Genomic DNA, 15982 nt, shown 5'->3' with positions numbered 1-15982 from the left:
TGCGTCTCTCCAAGTATTTTCACAACTCCTATGGCAAACTGGATTTTGTTTTGGTATATATTTTTGGTTGGACCAAATACCACATTTATTTTCTTAAAAGGTACATTCTGCTACATTCCTTCATACTCTCAAAGTCCACATCTCTTCAAGCACTTCTCCTCAATAGGTACATCCCTTCATACTCGCTATTCCCACCCAATGATGTTGTGAGGGGAATGTATTTTTTTTTATAATGGCTGCAACCTTTGGCTACATCACTCAAATGGATAAACGTTGATATTGATAGCTTCCCCAATATAGAACTTATAGAAAGATCATCACTAAAAATCCAAGACTATGTGATCAATATCGCATCTCTCAAAGTATTTTCACAACTCCTATGGTAAACTAGATTTTGTTTTGATCTATATTTTTTGCTAGACCAAATACCACACTTATTTTTTTTTTTTTTTTTTTAACGGGGGGGGGAAGGTGGGGGGGTCCCCCAAATTCTAAAATGTTGTGCCCCCTCCCCTCTCTCGTTTTTTCCTTTTATGGTTTCTATTTCTCTTTATCCAAGATTGCATTTTCCCATTGACAATCATGAATTCAAAATGCTCTCAAATGTTTTGAATGGGTCCGCATGCAGCTACATGATTGGATCGACCGATCGCCCTTGCTGTAGGCTTCAGCCCCAGGGATTTGGGGTTTTGGCCTTGAATTCCATAGGGGTTCCCTCCTACTCATACACCCTTATTCCAAGTCTCCATACATGCTTAGCATCACAACTAACTAATGAACCTTAGCATTGCTAAATTAGAACGAAATTCTTATCAAATCATGGTCCACGAGTGGGTTATTGGGGTCCAACTTGTTACCATGTCTACTCTCCTTTTTAATGAATTAATAAACAAAAAGAAGTTAATCCTGGAAGCCTATATTCATGATGGCAAACATGCACCAAAAAATATATATATATATTTGGTAAACCAGACGAATTTATTAAGGCAAAGCCGGGGAAACAGAGTTACAAATATTCTGTAGCCAGGGAGTGGATAAAGGCCAACTAGTCATGCCTGAAAGTGACTTGGCCCTCCTTGCCGATACATGATTGAATCTCCTAGAAACGAAAGAAAAACGGCATTCTTCGAAAGTAGAGCTTAAGTGTCGAATGTCTTCTATGAATGCATGGATCGAAATAGTAAAAATATTATGAGTTGTTTCACCGTAAAATGGTAAAAATGTAAAAATAAAATTTTGAAATTTTTATAAACGTATACGAGTAAAAGAGCGTAGTTGCATCATTTCTCATCCTGGGAGATTCTCCTATGCAAATTGTATTTGGTCCATCTCTTTCTTAAAAAATATACATCATTTAAGTTTTCATTTACCCATGATAGTAATAAGATTGAAAAACCATTATGAAAGCATCCATGAGCAACCAGTGAGGATGTTATTGGACCATTTAGGTGATAGAAGAGGCGTATATCATCATTTTTGTTTTCTTTATCTTTTGAACCATATATCATCATGTTGAGTTATACAACATAAATTCTTTTTATTTTTTATTTTTTGGGTAAGAAGATATTCATTAGGGAAGACAAGCAAAACTAAAGGAGGAGGAGCCAGTGAGTCTTGCAACCAAGAAGTGAAAGGAGGCCATTAAGTCATGCTTGCAAATGACAGCACCTTTTGAGTTAGGGTGTCCACCACATGGTTGGAACAAAAGAAAAATTACATGAAATGAAGAGGTTTTGAAGAATCCTAAGGACCTGTTTGGTTACTTGAGTCTGAAGGTTTCAAAAATCTCGAGATTTCAAATCTATGGAGTCATGGTTCATAAAATTAACTGTTTGGTTAGCCTGAATCTTTGGAGTGAAATCTGTAAGTTCATCCTAAGAAAACATTTATGGAGTCATGATTCAAATGTTTAATTCTTTTATAATAGGGATGAAATCTATAGATTTCACCTCATACCCATAAATTTATAGATTCACGTTTTTAATGTAAAAATGTGAATATTTAGATTTCATGAATTTAGGGATTCACACAACCAAACTGGTATAAATCTCCTCCCATTTGTGAATCTAGAGATTTCAACTCTCTGGATTCATGTAACCAAATAGGCCCTAATGTCATCGAGAACACACTATTTATAACTAAGTCAATTCCCGCTCCTCAATAAAGCCCACTAATGCTTGATTGTCAAATTCAAACTCCACCCATCCAAACCCATGGGTCACAAGTTCACTAAGCCCACGAACACCAAAATCTTCACCATGCAGCATGTGGAGTTGCCACTAAGAGCGTGTTTGGTAACGTTTTAAAAAGTATTTTTGGTGTTCTTCGTTCTTTGGGAACTGAGAATAGGTTATAGGTGTTTATTAAAACGGTTTGTTCTTTTGTTATTTAAGAATGGACCGGTTTGAAAAATAATATGAAAAAAGCCTTCTGGAGAACATCAAAAAGATGTTTTTACCAAAGAATAGAAACAGAAGTGATAAAATTTGTCTCGATTAAAACTTTAGAACAAGTTTAACAAACACTAACTTATTTTAATGATGTTTTGGAAATATTTTTAGAGCGAAGTAATCAAACGCCCATTTCCAAGCAAAGAAGAGTCTTTTAGCACATAAATATTAAAAAATATTTTTACAAGGAACCGGTATCTTAGAACGAAAACGTTACCAAACTGATACAAGATGTACAAGGTCAGGGGCATTATTGAAAATTACAACATGTCCAAGCGTTTTCTTGCAACAAGATCGGAAGTCCTTTACGCGCCTTGTTTTTTAAGTAGAACGATCGCTATCGAAAGACAGTCCAGTCCAGTCTACGTTTTTATCTTCCCTTTTCCTCTCATTTGTGTCTTTGCTTCCAATCTAAGGCTTCAAGCGAGATTCAGGGCTGAGCGAGTTTTTCTCTATACCCCTCGTCCGTGCAGCAATGGGGTTTACTTCTTTCATGGGAAGAGTAATCTTCGCTTCCGTCTTCATCCTCTCTGCTTGGCAAGAGTACGCTTTTCTACTTTGGTGTCTTTTCGTTAGCGGATCTGTACTAGAGTTTCCCTTAACGCGATATTTCGTGGATTTACCAGTGGAATATCTGTTTTTTGTGAAGTTTGTTTTTTCCTCCAATTGATTGTGTTACTTGTATGTGCTTCTTCTTGATATCATACTTAGGGCTTTTTATTCCTTCTTGGTAGGTTACTAAATTTCCTGCTTCTTGTTGTCGGATCCGGTAGATTCAAAGCTTTTTACTTGTCCTCAATAAATTAAGTATGCCTAAGTTGTTGTTTTTTCTAGGATGAACTTTATTCTTCACTGTTCTGATGCGTGATTTGAGTTGATGCAAATTTTATCTTATGAATCTGACTTGATTGATTGATAAAATTTAGTGCTTGATATGCTTCCAATATTATACTGAAGCTGACTCTTTTTTTAATACTAATAACAATTTTGTTATTATATGTATATTGTTATAAATAATATTGATTGTGGATATCCATCACCCCTTAATAGACAATACTTCCAATTGAAGATCTCAACCACCTCAGCATATAATCTTGGTGATTCACATTCCCATCTTTATTGAAGATTACAGTGATCTCAGCATGCAATGGTGGCAGTCAATATTTCCATTCTATGCACCTTCTATCTTTGGCGGCAATCTATCTTTCCATATCAAGAATATATTATTGTGTGCAAGAATCATATATTGTATTTACATATCAGAGTAGATGCTCCTTCTACTATAAATATGTAATGCACTCAACTGAATGAAACACTTCTGATTGATCTTGTTCAAGTTTTTCTTCTTTGTCTCTGATATATTCTCTTTATTTTATAACACGTTATCAGCACGATTCCGCTCTAAGTAGTCGGGTTTTGAGCACAAATTTGTCGTAGTAATTGTATACGACTTTGCTCGCGTAATCGTGTTTTGAGCACAAATCCGTCGTAGCATTGTGTCGATTCCGCTCAAATTTATTGTGTTTTGGGTAAATTTTATATTGGTTTTATGTTCAAATATTCTCTTTAATATTCATTACTTCAAATATTAGAAGATGCACTTATTATTAAATGTTTACATAAAATCTAATTTGATATTTTATTCATCTTTTATATTAGCTTACATGATGTCAAACCTTACAAAATTGGAGTTTGCGGCCCTCGATATAACGGGCAAGAATTACTTGTCATGGGTCCTTGATGCGAGATCCACCTTGCGCCAAAGGTCTTGGAAATGCAATTATGAAAAACAATGATGCATCCAATCAAGATAAGGCGGGCCATGATTTTTCTTCGCCATCATCTCCATGAGGATTGAAGCGAGATCTCGATCGTGAAAGATCCACTTGAATTGTGGATCAATTTAAAAGAGAGGTATGATCACCAAAAGACGGTAATCCTACCTAAAGCTCGCTATGAATGGATGCACTTGAGGTTGCAAGATTTTAAAGCTGTAGCGAGTACAATTCTGCAGTTTTTAAAATTAGTTCTCGATTGAAATTATGTGGAGAAATTATTATCGATGAGGACTTATTAGAAAAACCTTTTCAACTTTTCATGCTTCAAATGTGCTATGTTACAACAATATCGTGAAAAGGGTTTTAAGAAGTATTCTAATTGATCTCATGCCTCCTTGTGGCTGAGCGGAATAATGAATTATTAATGAAAAATCATGAAGCTCGTCCTATCGGGTTCTGCTCCATTCCCTGAAGTGAATGCGCAATTCATGTTAAGCATGAAAGAAGACAAAATTATAATCGTGGCCATGGTCGTGGTCGTGGACGTGGTTTGGCGTGGACATGGACGAGGAAAAGACAGAATAATTATCGTCCTTATGATGGAAATAAGCAAGAGAAACGCAAGGATTCTCAAAGTAGCTCTTCAAAGAGTAAAGATAATGTTTGTCACCGATGTGGAATGAAAGGCCATTGGATGCGTGTCTGTCGTACTCCGATATTTTGTCAGCTTTATCAAGCTTCAATAAAGCGAGGAAAATAATGTGGAGACGAATTTGACTTTCCAAAATAATGATATGGAAGCAAATTTTGCTTATAAAGAAGATTTTGGTGGTCTCACGGACATTACACATCTAGATGTCATGGACTTCTTTGAAGACAATATTTGATGATTTTTTTTTATTTGAGTTCGAATAAAATTTATGATATGTTTTCAATCAGTTTATTTTATTCATTTCTTTATGATTTTCTACATTTTTTTTTGATATATTCCTTTTTCATTTTAATGAAGAATATGGATGTCCCTCAATTTTCAATTGGATCCAAGATTAGTGAAGACGATATATGCCTCGATAGATAGTGCTACGACGCATACTATACTAAGAGATAGAAAATATTTCTCTTATTTGAAGATGGAGGAAGCCAAAGTTCATACAATAAGTGGTAGTACAAAATTAATTGAAGGCTCTGAAGAGCTAATTTATTATTACCTAAAGGAACCAAGTTGGTAATCAATGATGCATTATTTTGTAGTAAGTCTCAAAGAAACTTATTAAGTTTCAAAGACATTCGTCAAAATGGCTATCATATTGAGACGCATATGATGGTAAAACCGAATATCTTTGTATTACTACAAAAGTGACAGTAGAAAATATATTTTGGAAAAATTACCTCTTTTTCTTTCGGTTTGTACTACACAAATATTCGCATGGTTGAAATACATGCTTTGGTGAATCAAAAGAATTTTGATTCCAATAGTTTTATTATTTGGCATGACCGATTGGGCCATCCCGGGTCGAATATGATGCGAAAAATTATTGAAAATTCACATGGTCATCCATTGAAGAACCAGAAGATTCTTCAATTCAATGAATTTTCTTGTGTTGCTTGTTCTCAAGGGAAACTTATTACTAGACCATCACCAGCTAAAGTTGGATTTGAATCCCCGCATTTTTGGAGCGTATACAGGGTGATATATGTGGACCCATCCAACCATCATGTGGACCATTTAGATATTATATGGTTTTATTAGATGCATCTACAAGATGGTCACATGTATGCTTATTATCAAGTCGCAATTTGGCATTTGCAAGATTGCTTGCTCAAATAATTCGATTACGAGCACAATTTCCAGATTATACAATAAAGACAATTCGTCTTGATAATGCTGGTGAGTTTACATCTCAGGCTTTTAATGATTATTGTATGTCAACTGGAATCGCAGTTGAACAGCTTTGTTGCTCATGTTCATACCCAAAATGGTCTGCAAATCATTTATTAAACATCTCCAATTAATAGCTAGACCATTGCTTATGAGAACAAAACTCCCTATGTCGCATGGGGATATGCTATTTTACATGCAGCATCACTTGTACGCATCGGGCCAACAAGTTATCGTAAATTCTCTCCATTACAATTGGCTTATGGTCGAGCCAAATATATCCCATCTTAGAATATTTGGTTGTCTTGTTTATGTTCCAATTGCTCCACCACAACGCACAAAGATGGGTCCCCAAAGAAAGTTGGGAATATATGTTGGATATGAATCTCCTTCTATAATTCAATATCTAGAACCAATGACTGGAGATTCATTTAAAGCAAGATTTGCTGATTGTCATTTTGATGAATCAATTTTTCCAACATTAGGGGAGAGAATAAACACTTGGAAAAAGAGATTGATTGGAATGCATTATCTTTATCTCATTTAGATCCTCGTACTAAGCAATGTGAACTTGAAGTTCAAAAGATAATTCATTTACAAAATATTGCAAATCAGCTGCCGATGCTTTTACCTGACTTGCCAAGAATTACTAAATCTCATATTCCACCTATGAATGCTCCAATTCGAATTGATGTCTCTCAGGACAATCTATTAGTGCAATGAGACTAAACCACGTTTAAAACGTGGAAGACCAATCGGTTCCAAGGATAAAAATCCTAGAAAAAGAAAGGGAGCAAATGATCAAGATGATCATAATATGGAAACAATTGGTTATGATATGAAACAATTGATCATGAAAATCCTAAGGCATAACTTTCCATAAAACCTTAGAAGAGGTTCGGTACCTAAATAATGAAGAGATCTCAATTAGTTATGTCACTACGGAAAAGATGGAACCGAAAAGATATAGTTGTCGACAACATTTTTGCGTATAATGCTTCGGTTGAAATAATGAAACAAGATGAGGATCTTGAACCTAAATCCATGGATGAATGTAAACGAGAAATGATTGGCCAAATGGAAAGACGCATTCAAGCGGAATTGAATTCACTTGAAAACGTAAAGTTTTTGGACCGTAGTCCAAACACCCAAGGTGTAAAGCCTGGGGTACAAATGGGTTTTTGTGCAAAGAGAATGAGAAAAATGAAGTCGTAAGATATAAAGCACGACTTGTGGCACAAGGATTTTCTCAAAGGCCTGGCATTGATTATATGGAAACATATTCTCCGTGGTAGATGCAATCACCTTCAGATATCTTATTAGTCCGGCGTGCATAAGAAAATTGACATCGTCGATGGATGTTGTTCCCTATTTATATGGCTCACTCGATAGTGAGATTTATATGAGAATTCTAAGGATTCAAAATGCCCGAAACATATAAAAATTCTAGGAAATTTGTTCAATAAGGCTTCAAAGATCATTATATGGATTAAAGCAATCGCTATGTGGTATAATCGCCTTAGTGAATATTTATTAAAAGAAGGGTACAAAAATGACCCAATCTGCCCTTGTGTTTTTATTAAAAGATATGGATCTAACTTTGTTATAATAAGTGTATATGTTGATGACTTGAATATCATTGGAAATCTTGAAGAGCTTCCAAAGCAGTTGACTATTTGAAGAAAGAATTTGAAATGAAAGATCTTGGAAAGACAAAATATTGTCTTGGCTTACGATTGAGCATTTGACAAATGGAATATTTGTTCATCAATCAACTTATACACGAAGATTTTAAAGCATTTTATATGGATAAAGCACATCCATTGAGTACCCCAATGGTTGTAAGATCGCTTGACATAAAGAAAGATCCATTTCACCCCATGAGAATAATGAAGAACTTCTTGGTCCTCAGTACCATATCTCAATGCAATTGGGGCATTAATGTATCTTGCTAATAGTACAAGACCGGATATATCTTTTTCTCGTAAATTTATTAGCAAGATTTAGTTCTTCTCCAACACGAAGACACTGAATGGTATTAAACATATATTTCGGTACCTTCGGAACTATTGATTTGGGATTATTTTATTCAAATGAATGTGGACATCAACTTACTGGTTATGCGATGCAGATATTTATCTGATCCACACAAAGCTAGATCTCAAACAGGTTATTTATTCACAAGTGGAAGTACAGCTATTTCATGGCGTTCAACAAAACAAACTATAGCTGCCACTTCTTCAAATCATGCAGAGATAATAGCGATTCATGAAGCAAGCCGAGAATGTGTTTGGTTAAGATCTATGACTCAACACATCCAGGAAACATGTGGTCTTCCATTGGATAAAGGAATTTCAACAATATTATATGAAGATAATACCGCATGTATAGCTCAATTGAAGGGAGGATACATCAAAGGAGATAGAACAAAACATATTTCACCAAAATTCTTCTTCACTCATGATCTTCAACGAAATGGTGAAATTGATGTTCAACAAATTCGCTCAAGTGATAATTTGGCAGATTTATTTACTAAGGCATTACCTACTTCAAGTTTTGAAAAGTTGGTACATAAGATTGGGATGCGTAGACTCAAAGATATTCAATGATCTTATCATCAGGGGGAGTAAATACGTGCTGCACTCTTTTCCCTTCACCAAGGTTTTATCCCACTGGTTTTCCTGGTAAGGTTTTAATGAGGCAGCTAGTAATACGTATTATTTAGATATGTATAATCTTTTCCTTCACTAAGATTTTTCCCACCGGGTTTTTTCTTAGTAAGGTTTTAACGAGGTACATTATCTATTGATGGACATCCAAGGGGGAGTGTTATAAATAATATTGATTGTGGATATCCATCACCCCTTAATAGACAATACTTCCAATTGAAGATCTCAACCACCTCAAAGATATAATCTTGGTGATTCACATTCCCATCTTTATTGAAGATTACAGTGATCTCAGCATGCAATGGTGGCAGTCAATATTTCCATTCTATGCACCTTCTATCTTTGGCGGCAATCTATCTTTCCATATCAAGAATATATTATTGTGTGCAAGAATCATATATTGTATTTACATATCAGAGTAGATGCTCCTTCTACTATAAATATGTAATGCACTCAACTGAATGAAACACTTCTGATTGATCTTGTTCAAGTTTTTTTTTTTTTTTTTTTTTTTTTTTTTTTTTTTTTTTTTTTTTTTTTATTTTTTTTTTTTTTTTTTTTTTTTTTCTGCGGGGTTTTTTTTTTTTTTTTTTTTCCCCCCCGCCCCCCAAAATTTATTTTGCACTTTTTGTAGTATCGATGAGGTTGAAGAGATCGGAATTTGTTAGAAAACACAAATGTCGCTGAAGATTGTTTTTTGGTTTGTTGATCTTTTGCATTGGGGTGATCTATAGCAGACTGTCTCTTTACTGGGTATTGGGATCAGTGCCACATTCCTTCTTACTGATCATGTGCTGAGGATCAATTGCTGCAATTGTGAAAGATAGGAAAAATTTGGTATACTGCCTTTTTGTTGATGTACACTATTTTTATGAAATGGTGGTATAACTCCCTAATTGCTTCCAGATGGATGCTTTCTCTTAGAAACGGATGAATTGTCCTGTTGGTATTTTGTAGCTCTTACGATATGAGCATGCAGACAACCAAACACATGCAAAGTTAACAAACAAACTTATTTATATTATAGTTCTCTCATATATTACTCCCCCTAAATGCCACATGTGCTTGCTTCGGGTGTTTATCTGCTACTGCATCTGCCCCTTTTTGGAAAGAAGACCAAAAACCATTCTACTGGAGGTCTATGTTAGTTTTTGAGAGCTTGCAGCACTTTCCCTGGTATACATGTCAGTTGTCAGGGAGATGGTTCGCTGATTCCCAGTTTTAATCATGCAAGGGATAGATGAGGGGTTGGTTTTGAATCTTTCTCTGAAGCCTTTCATGTGTATTATACAACATCCTCCTGGTTGCTTTCTTCTAAGTTGCTTCAAACTTAGGACGGACCAGAGCTTGAATGTAAAGGATCATTGTGGAAACTTTTCAATCATCCATAGTTTTAATAGAATGAATAGTGATTTAGTGTTAGTATTAACATCATAAGTAAAAAGTGGTTGTTTCTTGGCCCAAAACCCTACCATGGGAAATTATACAGCCCCCATTTCCCTTTTGGAGGTAGCTACTTATCTGCCTTATTGCCTGTTTGTGTCATGGCTTCTGCTCATTTATATGAAGCATGCTTTGTAAACTGGTGACCTTTTCTATTTTCCCTCTTAAATTTAATTTTAGTTTATAAATCTTTTAAACTCCAGAGTGGATACATTGCGGAAAAAAAGAGCAGTCTTGATGTTTTTACTTTACCACCTGATTTGTCTGATTGTGTTACCTGGTGAATTATCATGGCATTTGTGCCTATGACCTACCTTTTCATATTTTAATTTGAATCCTAGTTATGCTGGTTGATATATCCAAGTTTTATCCCTTTTTTCTTTTAATGCTATGTTTTATGCATATTGGAAGAATTAATTGAATCTCTCTTTTTTGTTTTTTTTTTGGGGTGGGGGGGGGGGGGGGGGGGGGTTGTCACTTCTCAAGTTGTGATTTATTTTCAATGTGGGGGAGTGTGGCTTTCTATGAGAAATTGAGGCTGTGGCTGTGCCTTTCTATGAGAAGTTGGTATGATCAGTGGTGGAGCCACTCTGCCCCCCCTAATATTGAGAAAAAATATAAAGGTAAAGATGATGGGTATAAACATCATCCTTAATAATTACTTAATGGTTACGATTGAACCCCTATTTTCGAGGAAGAAAAAGTTAAATCCAATTAAAAACTAATTCATAATCGCTAAAATCTCTCCCTATTTATTCTCTCCTCTCTCTTTTTTGCTTCACATGTAGCTTAGAGAAAGAGAAAACTTGGAAAGCTAAAGGTAAGGAGTTTATTCCTAAATTTTCTCCACATTTTTCATTTTCCTTTTTATTTAAATTTATATGGTCTCTCTTACTCGATTATTTTTTGTCATTCTTTTTATTTGATTTTTATATTGTGAATTGATTATTTAGAATTTGTAAAGTAACCAACTACCATGATTCGTTTAGTTTGCATCTAGCCTTCTATTGTTGAAGTCATCTTTTTTTTTTTGCCCTCTCCCTTTAATGCTGATTTTGGAAGTTTTTTCTTTTTTGAAAAAAAATAATTAAAACTAAAAAATATTGTATAATATATTTATTTGTTAGCTATCCTTTTGCTTTAATTTACTTATTTTGTAAGGATAAAAATGTCATTATTAATGATTATCTATATTTTTAATATGTGTGGGCCCATGTTTAAACATGATAATATAATTTAGAGGTGAGATCCTTAGTAGGTCCCACATGGGCCCATACAATGTGTGGTGAAAAAGCATCAGTGCTCCTCCGATGGGAAGGTGATCCAGACTCTCATTATCCGGGCCCCCCAATGTTGAATCCTGGCTTTGCCCCTGGGTATGATAATGTTGCTTTGAATCTAAAAGCTTGGAGGTCATCTTTCACATGCAACGATCAAGGATCTATAAAGTTTATTTACATAAAGTTTGGAAGGATCAATATATTGGAGCGAGACATTCTCTTCCCAAGTTTTTTCATGTCTGCATGTTTTGGGATTTGACAGAGAGGGGCTTGGTTGCTAAGGTTTCATAAACATGAGTTCACAGTTCGACTGATGCTTTGATTTGTCAGCCTACAATAGACATGTATCAAGTTGAATGGCGTTCTAAAATTTTCTTCCTCCCGCAAAAGTTCAGAGAAAGTCTTATTTTGAATCACCTTGTGCTTACTATCAACATCTTGTTTTGGCATTGAGATACTCCTCTCTTTTTCCTTTTTAAATCTTTGATTGATTTGCTTTTAGCAGATGAGATCATATGCCTTGGCTCCGTTAATACTTATCATTGTGAGGCATTACTTGTGCCAAAATACTAGTTGTTTTATCAATCACCTTGTGCTTGTTGTCAACATCTTGTTTTGGGTTTGAGATACTCTTCTTTTTTTTCTTTTAAAATTTTTGATTTGCTTTTAGCAGATGGATCAGCATGGGCTCTGTTAATACTTATCATTGTGAGGCATTAATTGTGCCAAATACTTGTTTTATCAATTGCTTGTGAAAGCTATTTTTAAATGTGAGTACAGTATATTGATTGTTTTTGATAGATTATATGTGCAAGATCTCATATATTCCTTTTCCCATGTATAAGCCTAATGTTTGCATGGAATATATTTGTGTCCGTTAAGCTTTGACTTCAGGTGGTTCTCTTGTGGATGGGGTCTGTCTGGTTGTTGCCTTGATTATTCTTAGAACTACAAACTTTTGTCGCCTACTGCTTAATATGCCAAGGACAGAGTAAAGAGAAAGAAAAGCATTTCTCATCTACTTCTGATCACATTTAGGCATTTAAGACACCACCTCAATCAGACAGCTTTGGGGGTTCTGCAAATTGTCTGGGGGTGGGTGGGAAATTCGTAGTCTAACCCAGCTCTACTTTTCCAGGCATATCCTTGTCTCTTTGTCTATTGTAATGGTTGGCTTATGAAGTGCTGCTTGTTTTGTGGGGACCACTTGATTGTCATACACATCATGAGCCTCTTGTTTTGAAATGGAATTTTTTTTTTGAATTGGAATTTCAATGAGGTGCTCGTGAAGCAAAAGTTTCACACCATATGATCATGGCAAAATAATGTCATTTTAGCTTTTCTAGTTGTTGTTGTTGGATTGGCCATAGATTTATTTATTTATCTTTCGTAAATAATTTCTCTTGGTTGTGATCCAAGTTGAGCTGCTACTGGTTTTAGGTTTAATGAATTTGGGGTTGACGGAGGGCCTGCAGCGAAGGCTCTTGGACCAAAGTACAATGTTTTTACCAGCCATATTTCTTCTCATCTTGGGATGCAAGTTCCGCGAGTTGAAGTGAGATATTTTCTCCCTGTACATTTTTTATTATTTATTTTCGTGATGAATTTTACATTAGGTCTGTTGATACATTGGTTTATTTGTAAGCAAGGGTCTTTAACTGGATGGGATTTTTTTTTGGGTTACAGCTTAAACACGCGGTAGCTGCGACTATTGCCCTAAAGGGGATTGGAGGCTTTCTGTTCATCTTTGGCAGTTCTTTTGGAGCTTATCTTCTAGTCGGTAGTTGTATCCAATCATATCCAATTTCTTGATATATGCTATGTTTCTTAAACTAGGTTTATGCCCGATGGTAATTACCCTGCTTTATCCTTGGGCAGCTTCTACATCAGTTGCTTGTGACTCCTATTTTGTATGACTTCTACAACTATGATACCGACAAGAAAGAATTTGGTCTACTTTTTGGCAAGTTTACACAGGTTAGCGATGTATTTTTGCCTTCTTGCTTTCATCGACTTGTTGTAAAAGATCGATCCTTCTTCGTGTACCGTCGTTGATTTTTGTAGTTTCCTTTCTTTGCAGAGTCTGGCTCTTCTTGGGGCGTTGCTCTTTTTCCTGGGTATGAAGAATTCTGTCTCTAGAAGACAGGCCAAGAAGAAAGCCCCCAAAACAAAGACGGGTTAAAGAACCCGTGAAGAAAGGAGTATAAGGGCGAGAGAACCTTCTTATTGATTCAAGAATTTTGTTGGGCTTCAGTTCTGGGTCATTTGGCACACGATTATGTTTATCAGTGAGAATCTCCCGGTTAGGCATTACTTGGGATCTCTGCTTATGTATTTTTGTATCAGATCAGTTTTTTTTTTTTTAAAAAAAAATCTATTTTTATTAGTTGTTTTTTTCTCGCCGTGGCAGGGGTTAATGCACTTTACCAACTTCTTTCCAATTGAAGTTTAGATTGATATCTCTTATTTATGTAGTAAACTCCCTTTTGGTACAATTTTTTTTCTCTGAGGTGCATGGTCTCCTTAGTTCTTTTGGGCAGATAGGTTTACGTTGTTCTATGCATGAGCGTTGCTTGTGCAATTGAGGTATGCAAGTTGTCCACAAAATTCATCTGGGTTAAGTACCATGGAAATTCTTACTGAGGGTAGAAGAAAGTCGATTGTGATTCCTGAGGTTAAGAAGAACCTTACTGCTCTTTCACATCTCCCTCTACCTCCATCCATTCTTCTTTAATACAAATCCAGCCTCAACCCTCCCTCTTTCTGCCGTTACACATACCTGGAAAAAAGCCCTAAATGCGTTCGGTCCGTCTATAGAAGAAGAGAGGGCATTTGATTACCAGGGTTTGGATTTTTTTGAAGAAAGCACCAGCAGAAATATGTCTAATGAAAGTACTTCAAGCGTATTGGTTAGGTTGGTTGAATGTCTCCCATATTGCAACCGCCATTCAATTAAATGCTTAAAGGCTATCAGAAGGTGATGGTAACAGATGATGCGCACTTAAAGGCTAAACAATTGGAGTGCTTATTGATTGAACTGGTTAATCATGTATGGCCATGACTGGGGATTGGTTGGTCTTCCAAAGAGGTAAATGTCTATCATAGGTTTAGAATGACTCGTTGAAATATGGTCCCAAAACGACTGGCGAAGCTCGTACCTTAGCAATGAATGTCATTGGTACTCTTCAGTCTTGAATAATTAGATTCAACTGCAGTGAGTTCCTGTCTTCTTGCTTAATCTGACCTAAATATCAATGTCATCGTTAGTATGTGAGGGTGGCAACAGTAAGAATCTTTGCATTACAGATGTTGTAACATAGCTCTCCTAATTTTTTTTTACTGGCCTTCAAATTCGTCCTTAGTAGTCACTCTCAGATAAACTGAAAATGCTTAGGAGCCAAATCATAATATGTTTATGCACCTCATGCCAGAGGATATGTTTGAAACCTCATGAGCACAGGGCATAGGGTATTTGGCAAGCCATGCATCACCCCAGGTGCCAGTGATGTGCTTCTTCTGTGCATCTTCAGGCTTCAGCTATGGAACCCAACAAATGATGGAAATAATGTTCCTGACAATTGAAATTACCCGATATAGAGACTATGGCACTTGAATACACTTCTATCACTGGCTCCTGAAGGATTGTTGGCCTTCCATGAACAAGGCTGAAGTTTAACCCACAAATAATACTCTTCTTTGGGAGGTTCTGCTGCTTGCCCCATTTCGTAAATCCTGATGGGAGGCTCTTTTTCTCATTTTAGATTTGTACATCAGAAAACCACACATGCCTCTGTATTATGCGGAGCTTGGTAGATTAATAAAGCACCTATCAATGCCCTGCTCTTACTCCATGATCAAATATTTGCTATTTCAATCACATTCCTTGGCAAACAACAGATAGATGAAAATCATTTGTAAGCTACATAAAAAATAAAATACCGTTCCACTTTTAGTTCACATTCCCACCAGCAACTCAAAACTTAAGGCAGTAAGAAGTATTCTTCTCTCCCATCTATGACTAGCTATGCTATTACTGTTTGTCCTCTGAGAGAGAGAGAGAGAGGAATCAGGTTATGGCAATTCAACAATAAAGTAATCACAGCTCCTGGTTAGCCAGACAAATGAACCAGAATAAGTTATACAATGCCAACAATGATGTGCTACATAAGGTTTAAATCTTCATAGCAAAGAGTTCTGAACATCTAGTATTTAGGCTTTGTGAGCTGCGATTAAATTGTCGGATTAGAATACTCAGGAGGGATCGGACTAGGACTGGAAAAAGGTACCAAAGTTATACACCAAAAGCTAAAATGAGTTGATTATATTAATCAAACACATACTTTCTGCATATAAGTTTCTACAGTAGCATTTGAGTGAATGTGGATCTTTAATCATATTTTGGCATTTAAATGCAACCTCCAAATCCACACTACCATTCCAACCTAGATTTAGAAAAAAGAAGCTTAAAGTGATTGACATAGAT

General features: G+C 35.8%; 1 protein-coding gene across 1 annotated transcript; it reads left to right on the top strand.

The window, feature by feature from the left end:
- Positions 1–2778: 2778 nt before the first annotated feature.
- LOC149028320 (uncharacterized) lies at positions 2779–13858 on the top strand. The gene is made up of 5 exons (XM_089135842.1): positions 2779–2993; positions 12940–13054; positions 13186–13275; positions 13378–13476; positions 13580–13858. The coding sequence occupies exons 1-5, from the start codon at positions 2926–2928 to the stop codon at positions 13679–13681; spliced, it is 474 nt and encodes a 157-aa protein (XP_088991968.1). The 5' UTR covers positions 2779–2925; the 3' UTR covers positions 13682–13858.
- The last annotated feature ends 2124 nt before the right edge of the window (positions 13859–15982 follow it).

This window comes from Hakea prostrata, chromosome 1 (genome assembly GCF_041222555.1).
Source record: "Hakea prostrata isolate BN-2017 chromosome 1, UWA_Hpros_2, whole genome shotgun sequence".
In the NCBI taxonomy this organism is placed as follows: Eukaryota; Viridiplantae; Streptophyta; class Magnoliopsida; order Proteales; family Proteaceae; genus Hakea; species Hakea prostrata.
This window is presented reverse-complemented; position numbering and strand designations above follow the sequence as displayed.